Consider the following 20,719-nt stretch of genomic DNA (forward strand, 5'->3'; position numbering starts at 1 on the left):
TCTTTTGCAGAATTCAACCTCTTGAAGAAATCTGGCATTCATCCATTGGAATGCATACAATTGTTTTGATGCCATTTGTGAAGCAGTACACCTACTGACTAGTGTCTGTGTGTGTGAGGACAGCTCTTATTTGTGTTTTTGTATAGGGAGAGATTGTCTGCTCCAATTCAGTGGTCCTCATGCAGCCACTGGCTGCACAACCAGCACAGCTGGACAGTACTGCTTGTGGGATGGCAGTGTACATAGGATACAGCTACATTTTGTCTTTCCTCTTATTTGTATGTCTGTTACTAAAAAGCAATAGGAGAGCTTGGGCTAGACTTGAAAAAATTCTAAGTGCTGTCCAGGCTCCTTCATTTGAACGTGTATTGCCATGCTTAGTTAATTCAGCATGCAGTTCTCAAGTTCATCAACTTGGATGACACTTCCTGGGATTTTTTTTTTGGTTGATGAGCAGATGCTGGGATCAGTTTGGCATGCGGCAACCTCAATGAATTGATTTGCACTTTGGTTGCATGGCAGCTAGGCTACAGCGCTACAGAGGCTCCATCCTGCTGTAAACATTGAAAGACAACTCATTCACAATACAGCTGTCATTTTCACTGGGGGGGACACTAGGAGTAATAGAGAAAGCTTCATTAAAATAGCAATTAGCCCTATTTGTTCTCTTATGACAGTAGGTAATTAAAAGCATTGAGCTTCTGAACCTGTTGCATGAGATACAGTCTAAAACAGTATTTCTGTGATATTTTTCCTGTAAGTCTGTTTACTCCATTGTCAATGAATGAAATGCCACTTTTTCTTTTCTTCCTTTTTTCTTTTTCTTTTTGGCTTAAGGACGCTGATCTATTGGACATAGAAAGCAAACACTTTGAAGATTTGGAATTTCAGCAGCTTGAACATGAAAGCAGATTAGATGAAGAGAAAGAAAATCTGACACAACAGCTCCTGCGTGAAGTAGCTGAATATCAGCGTAGCATTGTCAGTAGAAAGGTAAGAGCACTAATACTCAATCCATTTGTTCTTTGTTGCTGTGCATAAAGGAGATGAAATACAGATGTCAAGTTGTAGTCGCAAGAAATAATACAAAATTTTTCTCTTTGAGAAAGGTTTTGCAGCAGAGCTAAACTGATGTCCCGCTGATGCTGTAACACATACTGAATCAGGTGCTTCTCTAAAGGAACTAAATTGATAACATTCAATACCTTCTTTGCATATTTGCATGAAAATATGAAAACGAAACCCTTAAATTTTTAACAAACGGTACTAAAGTATTGTTCTCTCGTTATTAAGCAAGGTGGTTCATTTTCTGTGGACGAAACTGCAGTTATTTTTCATTGATGATTAATATTAAATGATACAATAGGATTTAAAATTATTTAATCATAATAGGACACTGAATTAAGAAAAAATTGTAATTCTTAAAATCAATTGTAAAGATCCTATTTGAACTAGTTAAATATGAATTTTTCATAGATCGGAAGTTCCATTTCCAAGCCATTTACTTTCAGTACAGAGACATTAGTCACCATGTTATCTAGGAATATACGCTGTTGTTCTTTTGTTTTGTCTCTTGAAGAAATTCTCTTTTCTGTCTAAATCTTGTTTAATTCTTATACTTCAGAGAAGGAATGAGCTGTTGTAACTTCTTTTCCTAATACTTAACTCTTAGGAATGAATGAGGTATTATGAATATTATTCTTGTGCTTTGAAAATGAAACATATAAAAGGTGATATATTTTTTTTCCTATTAGGAAAAGATTTCTGCTCTCAAAAAACAAGCTAATCATATTGTCCAACAAGCACAAAGAGAACAAGATCATTTTGTAAAAGAGAAAAATAACCTAATAATGATGCTGCAGAGGGTAAGTATTGTCTTTCAGATATTTTTAATGCATAGTGAAAGAGCATTTCATATAATAAAAGAACACAGAATCTGAGAGAACTCTCCCTGCCCCTTCCGACACAGCTCCATGCCGTTCCCTCAGGCCCTACCACTGTCTCACAGAGCAGAGCTCAGCGCTGCCCCTCTGCCCTCTATGAGGGGCTGCAGCCACCATGAGGCCTCCCTTCAGCTCCTCTGCTCTGCGCTGAACCAGCCAGAGGACTTCAGCTGCTCCTGATGTGCCTTGCCCTCTCTGGAGGGCAAAGGGTCTGCCCTTTGCCATCTTTGTAGGCTTCCTTTGGAAATTAACGTGAAGCTAATGTCAAGCCTTCGTGTCTCTTTTGGTTTGTTTTTGACCACAAGGAAAATAATATTTAGCCCTCTAAGAAGAACCAGCATTTTCCAAATGCTGAAGGAAGACCTTTTTTTTTTATTGTGATTTTTCAATACATTTTTTCACTAGTTTTTTTTGCTGTATACATCCGTGTTTTTATTTGGTTCTGCTGTAAATGAATGAAGGTGGAACTCCGCTTTGAAGTTTTCAGTATGTTTCTTTATACTTTTAAGAAAATTACAAGCATTTATTTTCATTATATTGCTATTGGTATTTAATACAAACTTTATTTCTATTATTAACAGGAAAAAGAGAATCTCTGTAATCTGGAAAAGAAGTATTCCACACTTTCTGGAGGAAAGGGATTTCCTGTCAGTCCCAATAGTCTAAAAGAGGTAAACAGCTTAACTGCCTATTACTTTACCACAAGTAACTTTTAATAACTCTTCATGCAAAAGTATTTAGTGAAATCCTATTTATACAGTTTTATTGGATATGATGAAATTAATTTGTAAAGCTATTCGTGGAAGTCCAAATCCGTAGCAGAACAATAACCGCTCTAACATTTTCCCGGATTTGTTTGGTCTCAATTTAAACTCTTGTCCTAGAAAAATGAACATTTTTGTGTGTATGTGACGTGTCTAAGTTTCTCAAAATGGACAATTAAACTTCACTGAAATGAAGAAAAATGAGGTCCAGGGATAACTGTTCAAGTGCCAATACATTATAGCCTTTATTTTTGCACTGTCAATTTTATCACAGGTATTCCCACTGCACTCACTTCTATTTTAAGGCTCTTCAGAAATGCATGATAAGTGCACGTTTTGATCTTAAAAAAAAAAAAACAACACTGAATTAAAGACTTAACGCTATTGTGGTCTTAATATATTTATTAAGCTATTTATTTAAAGGTGGTGAATAGTTAGAGTAAATTTTTGCTGAATATTTGAGTTAGTTTGGGTGAGTCTCAGAGCTTACCTGCACCTGCCAAGGCTTTATAGCTTTGAGGATACCACATTAAGCTTCTCAAGAACTGTGAATTAGGTCAATGTAAGGTAAACCACAGCCCATTACAAAAAATTGGTCAGGATGTACAGTATTATCTTTAAGCACTCATGCTTATCCTCTTGGCTTGCCTTAATGGATCTGAAAATTGCAGATTAATACGAAGTTATAAATGGGAAAGCAGAAGAAATAGCATTTAAAATATACTGTTAGGTATCTATGGCTGCTTCGTTAACTTCTGATTAAGAGGTCTGACTGGACTTGCTGGATGACTCCTGAGCACAGTCTGCTCATCTAATGATGTAGGTGTCACTGTGGGAAGTTGGGCTCTTGAAGTTTGGGTAATTGATTTTGCTTAATTGGCCCCAAAGCTCCTGGTGAACCAGGATGGGCTGCAGAACATGCCAGTGGGATCAAGCATTCTTCCTCGCTGCAAGCCATGTAGCAACACGGCTTGGACTTAGTGTCCAAGGTTGCACTCTAATCTAGACATTTCACCTCTCACCAGGACATCTGGCAACTCCAGGCTTCTTTTTTGTTCATTTGTGATGGTTCCTTTCGTTTATCATTAGAAAGTGGGTGCTGTCTCTGATTTTGTCTTCATACCCATGTAATGATTTGTTTAATCACAGATGTTTCAGAATGCAACTACATTAAGTGAACCTGATGCACCTTTTGTTGAAATGGGTAATTAAGCAGTGTGATTGCGTTCACCACAGTGAAATCAATTAGGACTTACTGTAAGGTAAATGAGAAAAGGAACAGTGCAAATGATCTATTTTATGCTCAGTGTCCCCACAGGCTTTCTCTTCTATAAGAAATGTCTTTCCTTCCCAGACATGATAATTTGTCTCACTTCAACTCAACATTTTTCCAACTGTTCTGACACCTTTAAAAATAAAGCACCAAATGGGACACAGGTTTAAACAGATTCTCTGCACCCAGGAGTTAATTTCACCGTGCAATTGCTCATACATCAGTTGAGAACTTAGTCTGTGGTCTCGTATTTCCCATTCCCTCCTCAACAAAGCATGCATTTGTAACTCTCTCCCAAAGATAAGGCAGAGCACTTACCCAGTACTTAAGTGAGAAAAAAAATTAATGCTGTTTGAACGTTCAGTATTGGCAAAATGAGTTGGATCTCTAGTCTGGCTTGAAGCCATTTCTTTAACCTAACATAATAAGGCCTGAGCTAACACATCATGAAGTCATTTGTTTGCTTCTTTTTTTATTCACTTAGCCCCATGGAGAATCTCCACTGGTGTTGTGAGTGTGAAATGAATATATATTTTTCATATAACAATGAAAGTGCTTTTATTATCTATAAAAATGAACATAATATTACATTCATAGACTTGCCAAGTTTTGGTGATTAATATACTGCTGCTACAGTATGGTTAAGCAGGATTTATATTTATTCATACTGGATTCTCTTTTACTGTAATATGGCCACATATTTAGAGAGGAAAACTTCAGTGATACCCGGTCTCCTCATTTAATATTTGATCAAGTGGTATGTGAATTGATATTTAACTCCTATTTCTTGAGCGTTGTGTTCACAGTATGTTAATTGTCCAGTATTGTATATCTGCTTGAAAATACAATACATTTAAAATTATGCTGATAGGTAAGAGAGCTCTAATTTTTTTTCAGTCTGCCTTCTGTGATCATTGCTAAATTTATGCATTTTTAAGAAGAAGTACTATAGCAACCTGTGTTTTATCTTACTCAGTTGCCAAAGTATACAAACGTACTGACATGTCAACATGGTGGTGCAATCAAAGAAACAAAGAGCTTTGGATACTTTCTCAGTTAAAAGCAGCTTACCATCCTGATTTAAACATAAGCATACTTCCATCATATTTTTATGATATTGGTTCAACAGTGACTCTTCTTCCACTTGACCATTCTTATTATTAGAAGTTAGGGCAATTCATTGTTTTGCAAGCTGGTATCCTATATGGCATGGATTAGAAGCCATACTGTATTTGTTAGATAAGATTTATTCAGTTAACACCAGAACACCTGCAGTAATTGTGTTCTGCCATTGTATCTAAAATCTGCCTGCATGACTGCTCTTTTCAGGCAGAAGCATGCTCCAACGTCTGAGTCTTTTCTCAATCTGTCACCTCCTGTGTGATTGCTATTTGAGAGGCAATTTGAAAAGACTGTGGGGCTAGCAGTGACAACACCTCCTGTCTCAGTTTCTGGTAACATCAGGAAGTTAGAAGTGACTTCCAGACAGTGCAAAGGAAAGGTGTTTTGTCAGAGTAATGGATGGAGCAACAATAGTGTATCTTCCCAGTTCTGCTAGTCATTTGGTTCACTTAAACTAGCCAAATAGTTAAGAAATAAATCAAACTCTGCATTTGTTATCCCAAGAGAGAGCTACATGAAGGGTGTTTACATTTTACTGAAGGCTTCTGTTCACTTAATGTATATTTGCCTTTTGATCACATACATGTATTTGGAATTAAATGGAGAACAATTTTCAGAATCCAAGTATTCAACATTTGAGAAGCCCAATGATGATTTTGTTTTTTGTATGATTAAATATTTCAATGGTAACAAATATTTGGCTGTATCACTCTGAACTAACTTTCATCGTACTGGATACATTAATACTCTTGCACGTCTTTTTGCTTTTGCTCCTTTTAACTTCTGAATTCCTCCTTTTAGGGCTATATCAGTGTAAGTGAAATTAGTGAGCTGTATGGCAATTCCACGAATATATCCCCTTCCACTCAGCCCCCCACAGATGCTGACGCAGGTACCACTGAGCCTTCCACGGCTGTGCTGACGTGCCAGCCACAAAATAAAGAGGTTTGTTTGAGAGACATTTCCCTTTGTTTGCATTGTTCTTTCATTGCTGCCTTTTTTTTTTCTTTTTTTTGTAATTCAACGTGTAACAAACTGACCCTAAGGCAAGCTCTCATCTGCCAGTTACCAAATCAGATAATGGCTTAATAGTAAAGCTGGAGGAATGGTCCAGTTGATGTTGTAGGTGAGACTTCAAAGGCCAAAAAACCTAAACGATTATGACCCAAGCAGCAATAAGTGACAATCTTTGCCTGTCAAACACTATAATGTAATGCACCTGTGGAGATGTGATCTGTGAATAATTCAATTCTTACTCATTCAGTGGTGCTTAGGTGTTCCTTTTGTATGTTTTTCTTCCTGTAACAGAAGAAAGTATATCTTGGGTATTTGGGAGAGATGGGTAACTTGTACTTATATTAGCTATTCCAGAGTCTGTCCAGTCTTTGTCTATAGTTTACTTTTCCTTTTTCTCTTTCTTTGTGCCCTGCTTGCCTTTGTAATGATTACAGCATTTTTAATAAATCCACTTTTTATAGAATGAATTCATCTTATGACTGTAAACACACTTACCTTTGTGTGGTGAGGAGGCAGCAGCTGGTTTAAAAATGTGCTGTTTATGTGCTGCTTCTGAAAGATAGCTATGCCTTAGGATTTCCAATGCAACAAATCTTTTTTGCTAAATGATCCACAAACACAGTGCTAAAACTGCAGCTTGTATGTGCCGTATCTTTCGAGCAATTCCAAAAAGAAAACTCTGTGTGTAATTTCTCTTTTTTCTATAAAGCTAAGATCACCTCTCTGTTCTGGATTTGTGTTTCCTCACTCTCTTTCTCCTCGCTCTATTGCTCAACTTCCATCAGTCCATTGGCCTGAGGTCATGGCTACTCATGTAGATCCTATTCCTTTATCTGATACACCTCCTCCTCTGCCAGCTAAGAAACACCGCAGGCAACAACAGGTAACAGACTCAAAGCTGATAACTTGGGATTTTTTTGTTACTGTTATGGTGGCCGTGAAGTTGATCTACATGGAAAGTTTTAAAAATGATGTGGTAGATCATAAGTTCGTGATGTTTTCTGAATGTTAAACTTAAAAGCACTACTCATTTAAAAATGAATACAGTGGGTTATAGAATGGTAATGATTAAAAAATCTCCTTTCTATGAATCATCCAGAGGCAAATATTAATGTTTAGGAGCCATTGTAATTGTCAGAAGACTCGCAACAGTAATATACCACTGGCTTCATTTGAAATCCTAAAATTAACTTTTGTTATACATTTAAACAACGCCTGTCAAAAGCTGTATTGTTTTTAAGCTGCCGATTCATTAGAATAACTTGTAAATAAATGTTTTTCCTCTTTTAATTGGATTCTACTGGTACTCTGGACTTGAGTTAAAAAAAAAAAAAATTAGAAAAAATTAGATACAGGGACATGTATACAAAAAAGTGCATATTAATTTAGTACATTTTCTTAATCAGCATGCTTTTTTGTTGTGATATTTATATAAATCCTATGTAACACTGTGAATCAGGAGGTATTTCATTCTTTTCAGTGAAATCTCAGACTGTTGCCTTCAGTATATTCCATATAGAGCATAACTGAGCAAGTAGGTCAATTTCTTATGTCAAAGCTGTTCAACAAATTACATTTGAAGCATTTCAGAAATCTGGAAGAGCGAAAGAAACAGCACAGGGAATGCATGTACATGAGTGATACTTTGCCTCGCAAGAAAACAACTCCAACTGTGTCACCACACTTCAATAGTTCTACTCTTGGACGAAGCATTACATCTAAAGTACGTAGCTGCATGCTATTAATAGCCTTCCACTTTTATATAAAAAGCATGCTATGTTAGAGGTAAGATTGAATAGCTGTAGCATCGTGTAATCCCTCAAATTCATGTCTGACGTTGGCTGTGAAAGAAATTTGCATTTGTTAACATGGGAAAAAGCATGAAACCTTCCAGGCTTCCAGCCTTTATATTCACATCTGGAAAGGTGGTGATATAATAGTCATCACATATTTACAATCAATTTCAAGATATTTCAAGAACTTTACTTGCAGGTTAGCTTAAATTGATTGTAGAGACTCAGTAGGCTGCTTTCCTTTCAACCTCTCGCCAGTAAAGTCAAGATTATGTGCAAAGTTAGAATACTCTTTACTTGTGACATGGTAAATAAAAAAAGAAAAGCAAGGGGGAGATAATAATAGGCAAACATTTTTGTTTAATTAGAGAACTGTTCAAAACTAAAATATTAATGGCTGATTCATTTGAGATGACAATGATATTAAGGACAAAGCAACTTATTTTAACATTAGTTGCTAATTCAACAAAAGTTTTAAGCACATACTTATAAATTTCCTGCAGGGACATTTACCATTAGGACAGAGCAACAGCTGTGGCAGTGTACTTCCTCACTGCCTGGCAACCATGACCAAAGAGTCAGAATCAAGAAGGATGCACAAAGGTAAGACTTTGATTAGTTTCTGTTAAAGCCAGCATTTTTATTATTTTTTTTTTCCAGAAAATAAATGTGAAATTGATATTATTGTAATCAATGAGGCTGTAAAATCAAAAAATTGCTCCTTGTTGAAAAACATAAGCTCTCAATGTCATTTACAGATTTAGACAAAATAAGAGTATGGAATAGTCACATATACAGATTTGAAGGATATAGTCATCAAATATACTCAGCAGAAAATAAAAGGATACACATTGAGTTAACTGGCTAACTTGATTCATTTGGGGACAATTTATTAAAGATATTACGCGTTGTCTTATTTAGTTAGTTTAAATCTTTTTATTTTGCAATTTCAAAAAAAAAAAAAGATTTTTTTTTTTTGGCATATATTTTTTCCTGGATAGAGTAATTCCCTAGACAGTCATTTAACGTCATGACTTGGAGCATGTATAGCTGCAGTATTGTAACCTCCCTTAAATATTTGGGCTACAACATAGGAAAGATGTACCTTGCATAGGTAGTTGCATATTTGTAATAGCAACGTGACAGTTCTGAATAGAAAAGTACTTAATCTTTGAGACATGATTTCTTAAACTGTGAAATTCTGTGTCTGCTGTTTGTCTACTTGAATTGATGCACTTAATTTTTTGCTTTAACAAAATACATTGCTGGTAACTGTCCCATCTTCAAAAGGAATTGCTCCTCGGTTCCATCTGTCAGTTTCTTTTCTTTCTGGTGTCTGCATCATTACAAAATTAGTGTAAGAAAGCCTTACCTAGTGCTGACTAAGATGGAGCTGAGACAGCATCCATCCTGTCTTTATAGGAGTTGTCAGAGCTAGCAGGTGGTATAAGTAAAAAAGCACAACTGAAGTCAGCTATATGCACTGGAGTTCTAAGTGCATGTAAGGAACAAACTTGCTGAGAAGAGATCATGACTTACTACCTTCACTTAATAGATCTGCTCCAGTTGGGATTTGTTCTTTTTGAGCTTTATTTGTGCAACAGGCTCTCCACAAACCTGCTGTGGTGGCTAATGTAGCTTGATATATTTCAGAAGCAATACAAAAGGATCTTCATACCCAGCTTGGAAAGCTTTTGTGATATAATGCATTTGCCTGGGTGGAATAGCCTGAAAACACATTGAGACTCATCATTATGCTCTTGTTCTGAAAACACTTTATTTCATTTTGAAAATAAGTAAGAACTGCTTGACTAAATTCTGATGGCAAAAGATTGTATGTTATATTGGAACTATTTCTAGAAAATGACTGCAAAAGATGATGTGCCTAAAATACAATTACAAAACCTAATGAAAGCTTTTAAAATGGTTATTATATTTTTCTTTTCCATTTTTGTCAACAGTTAAAAAATTAGCCTAAGAGCATAGGCAGATTTTTTTATCTTAAGAGTGAAAAAGAAAGAAACTCTCCAAACCAAAACTGAAGTATGTATGGATTGACAAAAAACTGAGGCAGGATAGAGTGAGATGTATTGGTTAAGGCACTCAACAGTATACTTGTCATATGCTAGGAACAGTATGTGTGCTGTACTGCCCTCCATACTGGAAGATGATCATTATTCTTTAAATGATTCAACAGTTTGAATGGAAATATTGAATCATAAAGAGAGCCTTTGGTGATTGGTTCCTACTGGGCAAGAGGATGGTTCTTAACAGCTTATTCTGACATTTGGGCTTTGTGAGAGAGAAATTATGTTGCTGTCAGGTGCTTTACTTGAACTCTCAGATTTGCACAGTAAGAGAGACCATCGAAACACAAAGAGTACAGGAATACAAGGATGTATTCAAGGGAAAGTTTTTTACTGAGAGAATGGTGAGGTGCTAGAACAGACTGTCCAGAGAGGCTGTGGATGCCTCATCCATGGAGGTGTCTAAGGCCTGGACATTCTGATCTAGTGCTTGATCTAGCAGCTGGCAACCATGCCTGTGGCAGGGGGATTGGAATTTGATCCTTGGAGTCCCTTCCAACCCAAGCCATTCTAAAATTCTATTCTCTTTGCACTCAACAACAGAGCTCCCTAAGTTTACTTGTGTCAGAAGCACATGAAGAGTGTAATTGCATTCTCTAGTCCTTAAAGCACAGTGGTTCTGGGTTGCAGAAAGCTGCTTTGTCTCAGCAGCATATCACAGAAGTTTCTGCACTGCTCTTTCTCCAGATTCCTATGTATCCCATTATAGTGCAGAACCCAGCCAGGTGGCTGGTCGTGTCCTAGTCCATGGACTATAATGGACATTCTCTGGAATGGAGAATACCTTCAAGGTCATCAAGTCTAATCATCCACCTGACCCACTGAGTCCAATATCACTAATCCATGACCCTCAGTGCAACAAATACATCTTAAATACCTCCAGATATGAGGTCTCCACCACTTCCCTGGACAGCCCATTCCATTTCCCTGAAGAAATTATTCCAAATATACTAAACTTCTCAACCGCCTCTAAAGCAACCTGAGACCAATTCCTCATGTCCTGTTACTTGCCACCTGGTCCACTAATCATTCATTGCCTTTTCAGCAGTGTCGAGAACACTGTGCAAAGAGGCTAATGCACTCCTGAAGTGCTGGTAGCAGCTCATCACACTTTTCAGGAGTCAACTTCAAGGATGGGCATTTTAGTGAGTTTGTAAAAATTTGGAGAAAGTGTATTCAGCATCTCCTGGAGGAAGTGGGCAGCTCAGCTAGTCAGAGCTGTTACAGGAGAGTTACCAAATTAATAATGGTGTGAATTCTCTCTGACTGGCTTTCTCCAGTTTTTATTATTTCTGTCCAAGAAGTTAATGTAAAAATTTGTGATTCATAATTCAAAGTTAAAAATGAAGTCAGGAAATGAAGAAGAGGTACTCAAGTTTGAACATCGTTTTCTTTGCGCAGGAACAAGTAATGCCTGTGAATAAGTTGAAGACTATAACCCATGGAAACTCAGCAGGAATTTTTATTTATGTATTTATTTTTATTTGAAATAAACATAATCAGAATTATAGAATGGTTTGGGTTTAAAGGGACCCTTAAGATCATCTAGTTCCAACCCCCTGCTATAGGCAAGGACGCCTCCCACTAGACGAGATTGCTCAAAGCCCCATCCATCCTGGCTTTCAGTGCTTTCAGGGAGGGGCATCCACAGTCTCATTGGGCAACCTGTCCCAGTGTCTCACCACCCTCACAGTAAAGAATTTCTTCCTAATATCTAGTCTAAATCTACCCTTTAGCTTTCCTGTAGGCCCCCTTCAGGTACTGGAAGGCTGCTATAAGGTCTCCTCGGAGCCTTCTCTTCTCCAGACTGAAGAGCCCCAGCTCTCTCAGCTTGTTCTCATAGGGGAGGTGCTTTACCCCTCTGATCATCTTCGTGGTCCTCCTCTGGACCCACTCCAACAACAAATAGTGACTGTCAGTAATCATTCCGAGTTAAGAGCAGCTTATATTGAAGAGGGTGCATCTTTGACGTAAGTCGTTCATGGGAAAATCTTTTTCTTAACAGCCAAGTTATTTGGAATGATCCAGAGACCAGTCACTGCACAGATAGAAATGGGGGCCCAAAAGGTTCCGATAGATTTGGCCACCAGGAGCCTGTGTGAGGACAGTGCGAGTGGGAGCCCATTGGTCAGCTCAGTCCCATGGATGGGAAGGATGGCAAGTGGCGAGCTGAAACAGGAATCTGGGCACAGTGCTGGGAGTAACAGTGCTGAGACACATGCTGGGTAACAGCAAAATGGTGATTCATATGCTTCTTAGGCTCTACCAAAAAAGAGTAGACAGAGGGCAATATCTATATTTAAAGGCAATCTGTGAGCTTTTCAAAGTAGTCTTCTTTTTCTTTTTACTCTTTTCTCAGGAAAAGCTAGAAAAGGTATGAAAGCATCCCTTTCCCTGGCTGCAACTATTGTCATTTGGCAAAAGCACTGATTGCATCCGCACTGTCAAGTAGTTTTGGAAATTTTTGAAATCACTGTTAAATAATGATGGTTCTTCAAAAATTCTTTCTTTTTTAATGTCAAACAGACTGTCACAACAAAACTTCTGGCTAGCGCTAATATCTGCAGAGCTGCAGCTTGGCGCAGGCCTAATTTTTTGCTTCTTTGCTCGTAGCCAAACAAGTAGAGCAGAAAATCTGAAATTCTTTGCAGATCTGTAGGTGACAATGGCAAGGAAGACTTGAGTTTCCTACTTTGGCATGCTTCCATACAAAAAAATATATATTTTGACATGTGAATGTCTGTGCTTAAAAAAAAGAAGAAAGAATGGAAATAAAATGTTATGCCTGGACCTTTATTTTATGAAGTACTCTTTTTTAACGTACTTGACAGTGTTGCTGTTAATAACAGCTTTTATCTGTAGTTCTGACCTCTCCATGATTTTTTTGTAGTGGTGTATTTGGGTTATTTTTGGAATTATGTGACAAATACTAAGGATTTTTTTGATGATATGGCTTTATGTATATTTGTAATATTTTGCTGAACAGCATGGCTATTAAGAGCATTAAGCTTAGTATTTTACTATAGGGAATGCAAACTTGTGCAACAGGAAACATTTTTTTTAGTTCCTGTATTAGCTTAGATTTGCAGTATTGGCTTGTGGGTAACTTTTAGTGGCACATAAAGGGAGTTTAATTTTTTTGATTGCATGTTCTGTAATAGACACCTGAGCAGCTAATCGTCTAAAAAACTGATTTTGCATGTGTGATGTGTGAACGAGGCTGGAAATGAGACTGAGAGGTATCTGGGGGTCAGTACACAGCTCATCCCAAGCTGTGAGCTGCCCGTTCCCTAGGGCACAAAGAGCAAATGAGAGCATTGCATTCTGCATTGTTTCTGGAAACGCATGCCATTTCGCAGCCAAACTCCTGTGCTACATAGAGACATGACTTGCAGTGTTTAGTTACATTTGCATGATTGCATAAATTTAACCGATTAATGTTTTCCTTAAAAATGGGTTCTTTATCTTCCTAGAAAGTTGACTTTCCTTTAGGGAAAGCGTAAAAGCGATACGTTGCTCTGTACCTTTAAGATGGGCTTTTTTTAAAGTGTAATATAAACTATGAAACTAATATTTGCAGAAGCTTAGTAGAAAAACATTCATTTGAATGCAGTTTCTTTCAGTAATTTATTCTTTCTCTTTTTCCATCGTGAATAATTGAAAACCATTTCACAGGAGCAATTAGTCATTCCAAAAGTTCAAGTGTGAAAGGTAATTGTGTATCTGCAATAACAGCAGCATTTGCCATAATAATGGGAGTAAAGCAAACATGTAAATCAGTAACATCTGTGTTGTGTGATGCTATTATCTATAAATGCTGAAGTGTATTTGTATCCTTTTCATCTTTTTTACTAATCAGAGCAATTGAACTTACACTGAAATGTATTGTTCTCTCAAATGGCAAGTACAGTTCTATTAGTTCATTGGAAACCAGCCTAAATTGTCTGCAAAAAGTCTTTGTACTGCATGGAGGGAAGTGAAATGGAAGAATGAAGAAACAATTGATCTGCCTCGGGAATGCTTGTAGGCATCATTTCCTTAATAATACGCTTTAATTATACAGCTTTAGTCATGCTTTTATGACACTTCTCTTTGGAGAATATTACAGCCTTTCTAAGGTGGAGCTGTGATTCTTCGGCCCCTGAAGTGAAATTCTTCCAGCTCTGACATGTCCCAGAACATAGCAGATAGTTAAGGTGTAAACTCATGTAGAGAATAAGGCAGGAGAACATTCCTAAAATGCCTAAAAGCAGCATTTTGATGGTGTCCAGTAAAAATCAGTATATGAACACTGCTGCATTTGGATGTTTGTCCATACATCTTCCATGATTATTACTTAAATCTCTGCTTTCCTGTCTGAATACAAGGTTTTCCTTTAGTCTAACAGTCATTCTTAGTCTCCAGCTCAGCCACAAACTCATTTTGGGTCAGAAGTGTGCAGAGAATACTATAAACTCTTAGCATCAAAACTGTGAAGTGCTATTCTTGCATGGATTCAAAGAAAAGATGGGCAGTGAAGTTGCATTTATTATCATACAAGTCTAACCTTAAAATATGTAAAATAATTGTGTGCAGTTAAGACGACAGTTGTCTTTCTACTCTGCTCTTCATTAGACAAGCTCAAAAATCTTTCCATAAGTCTGTATAAATAATGCTGCTTTATCTACCAAAGTGGACAGTGGACAAATGAAGGGGAGTTTTTAGAAGGGATGACTTCATAGAAAAACAAAAGAGTAAAGAACTTAAATATTGCAGAACTTCATTTATGCTTTTATTTCAAGTCACTGAGCTTTAGGGATCTGTGTTAATCCCATAGAGTGCACTGCAGTTTCAAAATTCCAGGGAAGTACCCCCATGCGAGTAACTGATGAAGTGACAGGTAGATTGTATTATTTCAGCTGAAACTAAAAGTTGAAAGCACAGTTATTAGAAACCAAAGTTCCCCAAGCAGACAAAAAGTAATGCACATTCAATAAGAGCAGCCAAGTAAATACTGATAAAGCCTTTGAGTATCAAGAGTTCGTTGGGTTTTTTTTTTTTTTAGAACTTAATTGGTGCTAATTCTCTTAGAGCTCTGAATTCAGCTACTTTACTTTCAGGATTACATCTAGTTTATGTGTATTACATTTTTTTAATATACATACAATAACGTATCTTGAAAAGTCAACTGTACTAACCTGCACATGTTTGTGTCTGTCTTAGAAAAAATGTGTTTTTAAGGGTCTTTCTTCAGTCATGATAGTATCTTGATCACAGAACAATTAAATCTAAGCTGGTATTCGAAATGCTTGTGCTTTTCACACGCTGTGTTAAGTCACAGAATTTCTGTGTAATATAGATGTTTCCTCTGTACTCTACAGGGTATAACCATCAACGTATATGTGAAAACCAAAGGCAGAAATCTCCTGAATTCTACAGCAGAACAGCATCTGAATCCAACGTGTATTTGAATAGCTTCCATTACCCAGATCGTAGTTACAAGGACCATGCCTTTGATACATTAAGCTTAGACAGTTCTGACAGTATGGAGACAAGCATATCAGCATGCTCACCAGATAACATTTCCAGGTAAATAATCTTCACTTCTGTTGTGTGATGGTCGTAAGATTATAATTAAACAAGAGAACATGTAAATGTTGATGCCATGGTAATGTAAGTACTGCTAACTGGTAGAAAAAATATAAGATCATTAGATAGGTATAATATTTGTGTAGGCCTTCAGATATAATGATCGTCTTGTCAACAGACAATATTTAAACATATTTAAAGATGGAAGATAAAAAAATTGGAGAGACTTTGAAATGAGGAAGGCCACTCAGAAATCAGTGTCTGTCTTGAGCATCAATGATGACAACACTGATAAGTGGGGTAATTCGTGAGCTTCCTATGAGAGGAAATTTCTTTTAAGATATCTGCCAGGGCTGAAGTACATTCATGCTGTATGTCCAGCATGTTAACTTGCTGCATGCTTGTGCTGAAATACTTAGGAATCCTCTGGCAATCCTTTTTGCCTTTTCCCTTCTCTTTTCTGGGTCAGTAGAAATGAAGAGCTGATACTGAAAGGCATAGAGCTTTCCACTGCTTTTCTTATCCTCAGAGACTGCCAGCCCAGATGCTACAGTTGGAAGGAACATTAAGAGCTTGTATTTAAAAAGCAAACAAGCAAAAAGCAAAACAACGAAACCGAGTCTCAAAATTGTGCCCCAACAGTTTTCTTCTCACAGCCTGTTTTTAATGAATGTGCTTTCCGTTCTGCACATGGTTCTATCCCAAGAGGTTCAGAAGCATCAGTGGAGGCTGATAATTAAATAAAACATCCTCACAGGATTCAGAATCTCTGGTGAACACAAAGATGGCTTTTTGGGCTAGCATGTTGTCTTTTTCCTGTTTCCTTTAACCACAGGAACCCATCAACCCACAGATTTCCTCTTGTAGTCTATCACAACAATGTTAAGAGTTTAGAAAATACCCATGGCATTGATTCTGCTGGCTCAGATTTTGCTTGTTTGCAAAATCTCGTTAGGACTCAGGTTCTGAGGATTTTTGTTTCAAATAGATAAATAGATAGTTTCTGATAGCCACACACAGCTGGGAATTATCTCTGCAGTGTTAAGTACATCAAAGATGAAAGAATTTAACTAAGCTGAAGCACTTTCCCGTTTTTATATGGGAAAACCTACTTCAATTAATCAAATTCCAGGTTGCTTGTTAAAATTCATTAAAATAAATTTTTATTTATGGCCCTGTTGCTTTTGTGGCCTGAATGAACTTGGACTGTTCCCATTCTATCTCAGTCCTTCATAGTTAGCCTGTGTGCTACTGAGTAGCACAAATAAACATGCCACTTGGCACCCACTGCTGCTTGAGTGATCAGTTAGCATTTTCAGAATAACCCCAGGTCAAGTTTCTCTGTGCCCTAAACATTTGAACCCATTCAGTTTCCTTGTATTGTCTATTGACTTTGGAATGGCAACACAGCTAGTATTTAACATAAACTGTTTTTCCTGAACAGCATAAAATAAAAAATAAAATGGAGTGCGTGTCATAAAAATGCCACAGTTGTTAAATTGAGATGAAGCACCAAGATATGTATTGGAAGAAAGATGCATAGTATTGCTTTTTGGCTGCCTATAGGCATGAGATAGTGTCCTTTGCAAGAAAAAGAATACATTTTGGCAGAGGTTTTCAGAATGTTAGCAGAGTATCTGAAGTGAATACTTCAACTCCTAAATGCATATCTTCTTGTGGAAACTAAGAGTGAGATGGAAGCACCTTCTCAAAGACTACGAAACAACCTCTATATTATCGAATGAGTATCTGCTGAGCCACAATGAAGTTTACTCAACAGATTAAAATTCTGACAGATCATATGAAATAGAAAATCACTCCTTTGTGTTGGGCTTGTTTGGATTATTAATTACTAATTAATTATTAAAGCGTCAAATCCTGAAACTCTAGGGTGCCTATATTTTAAGCAAAACATCATTATGAATCAAAGGGCATAAAAGGTATTCTGCACATCATGTGTCTGTGACATGTTAAGGCATTTATAAGTGTTCAAAGGAATAATTAGTCATTGCATTAAGCTGGAACATTCCACAGCAGTGAATATGGTAAATCTGTAAAATGAGATTTAATGAGATCCCTTTGCTCTGAAGCGAGATACCATTGCACAGCTTTTGGGTCCAGGATACAGAAATGACACCACCTCTGACAGCAAGCTGAAAGTGTCATCCAAGCACCCTTTTATTGCAAGATAGAGCCAAAATGGCAAAGGTAATAGCTATGTTGTGGTGGGCCAGGATCTAGCACGCTTTGGGATTGCCTTTGTTTCCTTGGCTTGCCAGTTATTTCAACTACCAGACACTATCTGATACTACTCTGTCACTGAATAGCTTTTGGAGATACTTAGTAGTCCATCTTTTCTGTATCAAAAATCTGATGATGAGCTTAGTGGGACAAAATGGACAGTCCACAGCCAGGAAGTTCTAAATCATATATTTAGATGCTACTCATGCAACCTTTGACAAACAGTAACATGTTCTGTTAGGATATGATCACTGTTTTCATCCATATTCTGTTATCTGAGAGAAGATGATGGATCACAGTGGACTGTCAGGATCCATTTTAAGTACTTGAGTCAGTATTTTTCACAACTCCATGTGGAGAGTGTGTATCATACACTTTATAAGTCATTTTTGTTAGTGGCTACTGCACTGACATGGATAAGAACAGTATCAACTCAATCCATTAATGGTTTGTGCGGTTTGAAATGTCAAGTATTCCTTTAAATAACTGCTGTATTGTTGTTTGTGTTTTTTTTTTTTCATACAGCGCTAGCACATCAAATGTTGCAAGAATAGAAGAGATGGAGAGACTTCTGAAACAAGCACATGCTGAAAAGACTAGGCTGCTTGAGTCCAGGGTAAAATTAAATTTTATGAGTAAAAATAGGAATGGACATTTTAGTTAGGTAATACCTTCCTAAAGATTGGACCCTAAATAGCTTACCCCTAATTGAGGCTTAAAAGAATTGCCTCTCCTCCTTTAGTTTGGTCTGGTTTTGTTCTCATGCTACATCTTTGAGCCCATACACATTAAATGCTGTTTTAGTGAATGAGCTCAGAGAGTTATGATTGGTGGCATAGAGTCTAGTTAGAGGCCTGTAACTAGTGGTGTGCCCCAGAATTTGGTGTTGGGTCTGGTCTTGTTCAGCATCTTCATCAGTGAGTTGGATGAAGGGATAGAGCCCACCTTCACCAAGTTTGCTGATGATAAAAAGCTGGGAGGAGTGACTGATACACCAGAAAGCTGTGCTGCCATTCAGTGAGATCTGGGCAGACTGCAGAGTTGAGCGGAGAGGAACCTGATGAGGTTCTACAAAAGCAAGCCTACGGGAGAAATAACTGTGCATCAGTGCAGGTTAGAGGATGACCTGCTGGAAAAGTGCTCTGCAGAGAAGGACTTGGGGGTCCTGGTGGACAACAAGTTGGCCCTGAGCCAGTAGTGTATCCTTGTGGTCAATAAGGCCAATGGTATCCTAGAATGTATTAAAAAGAGCATGGCCAGCAGGCCAAGGGAGATGATTTAGAATACTGTGTCCAGTATTGGGCTCCCCAGTTCAAAAAAGACAGGGAACTCCTAGAAGGAGTCCAATGGAGGGCAGTAAAGACCTCCTGTATGAGGAAATTCTGAGAAACCTGGGACTGTTCAGCCTAGAGAAGGGAAAACTGAGAGGGGATCTAATCAATGTTTATAAATATCTAAAGTGCATAAGTCACAGAATCACAATGGCCAAGGATGGAAGGGACCTCAAGGATCATGAATCTCCAACCACCCTGCCACATGCAGAGCCACCAACTTCCCCATTTAATACTAGATCAGGCTACCCAGGGCCCCATCCAATCTGGCCTTGAACACCTCCAAGGATGCGGCATCCACAACCTCTCTGGGCAGCCTGTTCCAGCACCTCACCACTCTCTCTCTAAAGAACTTCCCCCTGACATCCAACCTAAATCTTCCCTCCCTCAACTTAAAACCATTTCCTCTTGTCCTGCTGTTATCTACCCTTTCAAAGAGTTGATTCCCCTCTTGTTTGTAGGCTCCTTTTAGGTACTGAAAGGCTGCAATGAGGTCACCCCGCAGCCTTCTTTTCTCCAGGCTGAACAAGCCCAGCTCCCTCAGCCTGTCTTTGTAGGAGAGGTGCTCCAGCCCCCTGATCATCTTTGTGGCTCCCCTCTGGACCCTCTCCAACAGCTCTCTGTCTTTTTTGTACTGGGGGCTCAGGCTGGGCTCCTTTCAGTGGTCTGTAATGATATGACAAGGAGCAAATGGCCAAAAACTGGAACACTGTAAGTTCAAATATGCAGAAGAACTTCTTTATGTTAAGCATAACTCAGTACTGGCACAGGCTGCCCAGAGAGGTAGTGGAGTCTTAGTCTGTGGAGATATTCAAGACCCACCTAGATGCCTAACTGTGCAACCTACTGTAGGGAACTGCTTTAGCTGCAGGGTTGGACACGATGATCTCAAAAGGTCCAGTCCAACCCCTGCAATTCTGTGATTCTGTGAGTTTAGGGCAAAATCCCATCAGAAGCTAATCAGCATTGCTCCCATACCTGCTAAAGGAGTTGCTTATGAAAAACCATCATTTCTAGAGTGGTGATATTTGCATTTCTAATTCCAGTTCTTAACCACTTTGCTGGATGTATATTCCTGCCGACCAAAGAGGCAAAAAGGAGTTTAATCCTAGCTAGAAATGATATGAGGTACAGTTTCACATATAATTGTGGTCTGTTATTTAGGAACGGGAGATGGAAGCTAAAAAGCGAGCTCTGGAAGAAGAGAAGCGCCGCAGAGAGCAACTGGAAAAAAGACTGGAAGAAGAAACTAGCCAGAGGCAGAAACTAATTGAAAAGGAAGTGAAGATACGAGAGAAACAAAGAGCACAGGTGAGATACGTTGACATGAAATTTTTTTGGTGCAAGACCCCTACTATAGAGGAAGTGAGTGTACTTCTGCAAATGATAAACAGAGTGACTTCCATTTAAATAAATGGATTTAGTATTTCTGAGGTGCATCTATGTCACTAGGAGTGTGTTTGAGCCATTGGAGTCTTAGATGTCTGTGTATTTATTTAAAGCTAAATATTAGCTTAGATCTATTCAGCATCTTCTATCTAAAGAATTGTTGCTTTCCAAATGTTTGACTGGGGGGGGGA

At 38.0% G+C, this 20,719-nt stretch overlaps 1 protein-coding gene across 3 annotated transcripts; it reads left to right on the forward strand.

Moving 5' to 3' along the window:
• Positions 1-765: 765 nt before the first annotated feature.
• On the forward strand, positions 766-20,719 carry LOC100547507 (pleckstrin homology-like domain family B member 2). 3 transcript variants are annotated; one of them, XM_019619700.1, is made up of 10 exons: positions 766-993; positions 1,755-1,865; positions 2,525-2,614; positions 5,904-6,047; positions 6,829-7,002; positions 7,702-7,842; positions 8,416-8,515; positions 15,360-15,567; positions 18,334-18,424; positions 20,304-20,719. In XM_019619700.1, the coding sequence occupies exons 1-10, from the start codon at positions 781-783 to the stop codon at positions 20,547-20,549; spliced, it is 1,518 nt and encodes a 505-aa protein (XP_019475245.1). In that variant the 5' UTR covers positions 766-780; the 3' UTR covers positions 20,550-20,719. The 3 variants fall into 3 exon arrangements, with proteins under 3 accessions (XP_019475245.1, XP_010719342.1, XP_010719348.1); XM_010721040.2 differs by lacking the exon at positions 6,829-7,002; XM_010721046.2 differs by lacking the exons at positions 5,904-6,047; positions 6,829-7,002.

Source organism: Meleagris gallopavo, chromosome 1 (genome assembly GCF_000146605.3).
Source record: "Meleagris gallopavo isolate NT-WF06-2002-E0010 breed Aviagen turkey brand Nicholas breeding stock chromosome 1, Turkey_5.1, whole genome shotgun sequence".
Lineage (NCBI taxonomy): Eukaryota > Metazoa > Chordata > Aves > Galliformes > Phasianidae > Meleagris > Meleagris gallopavo.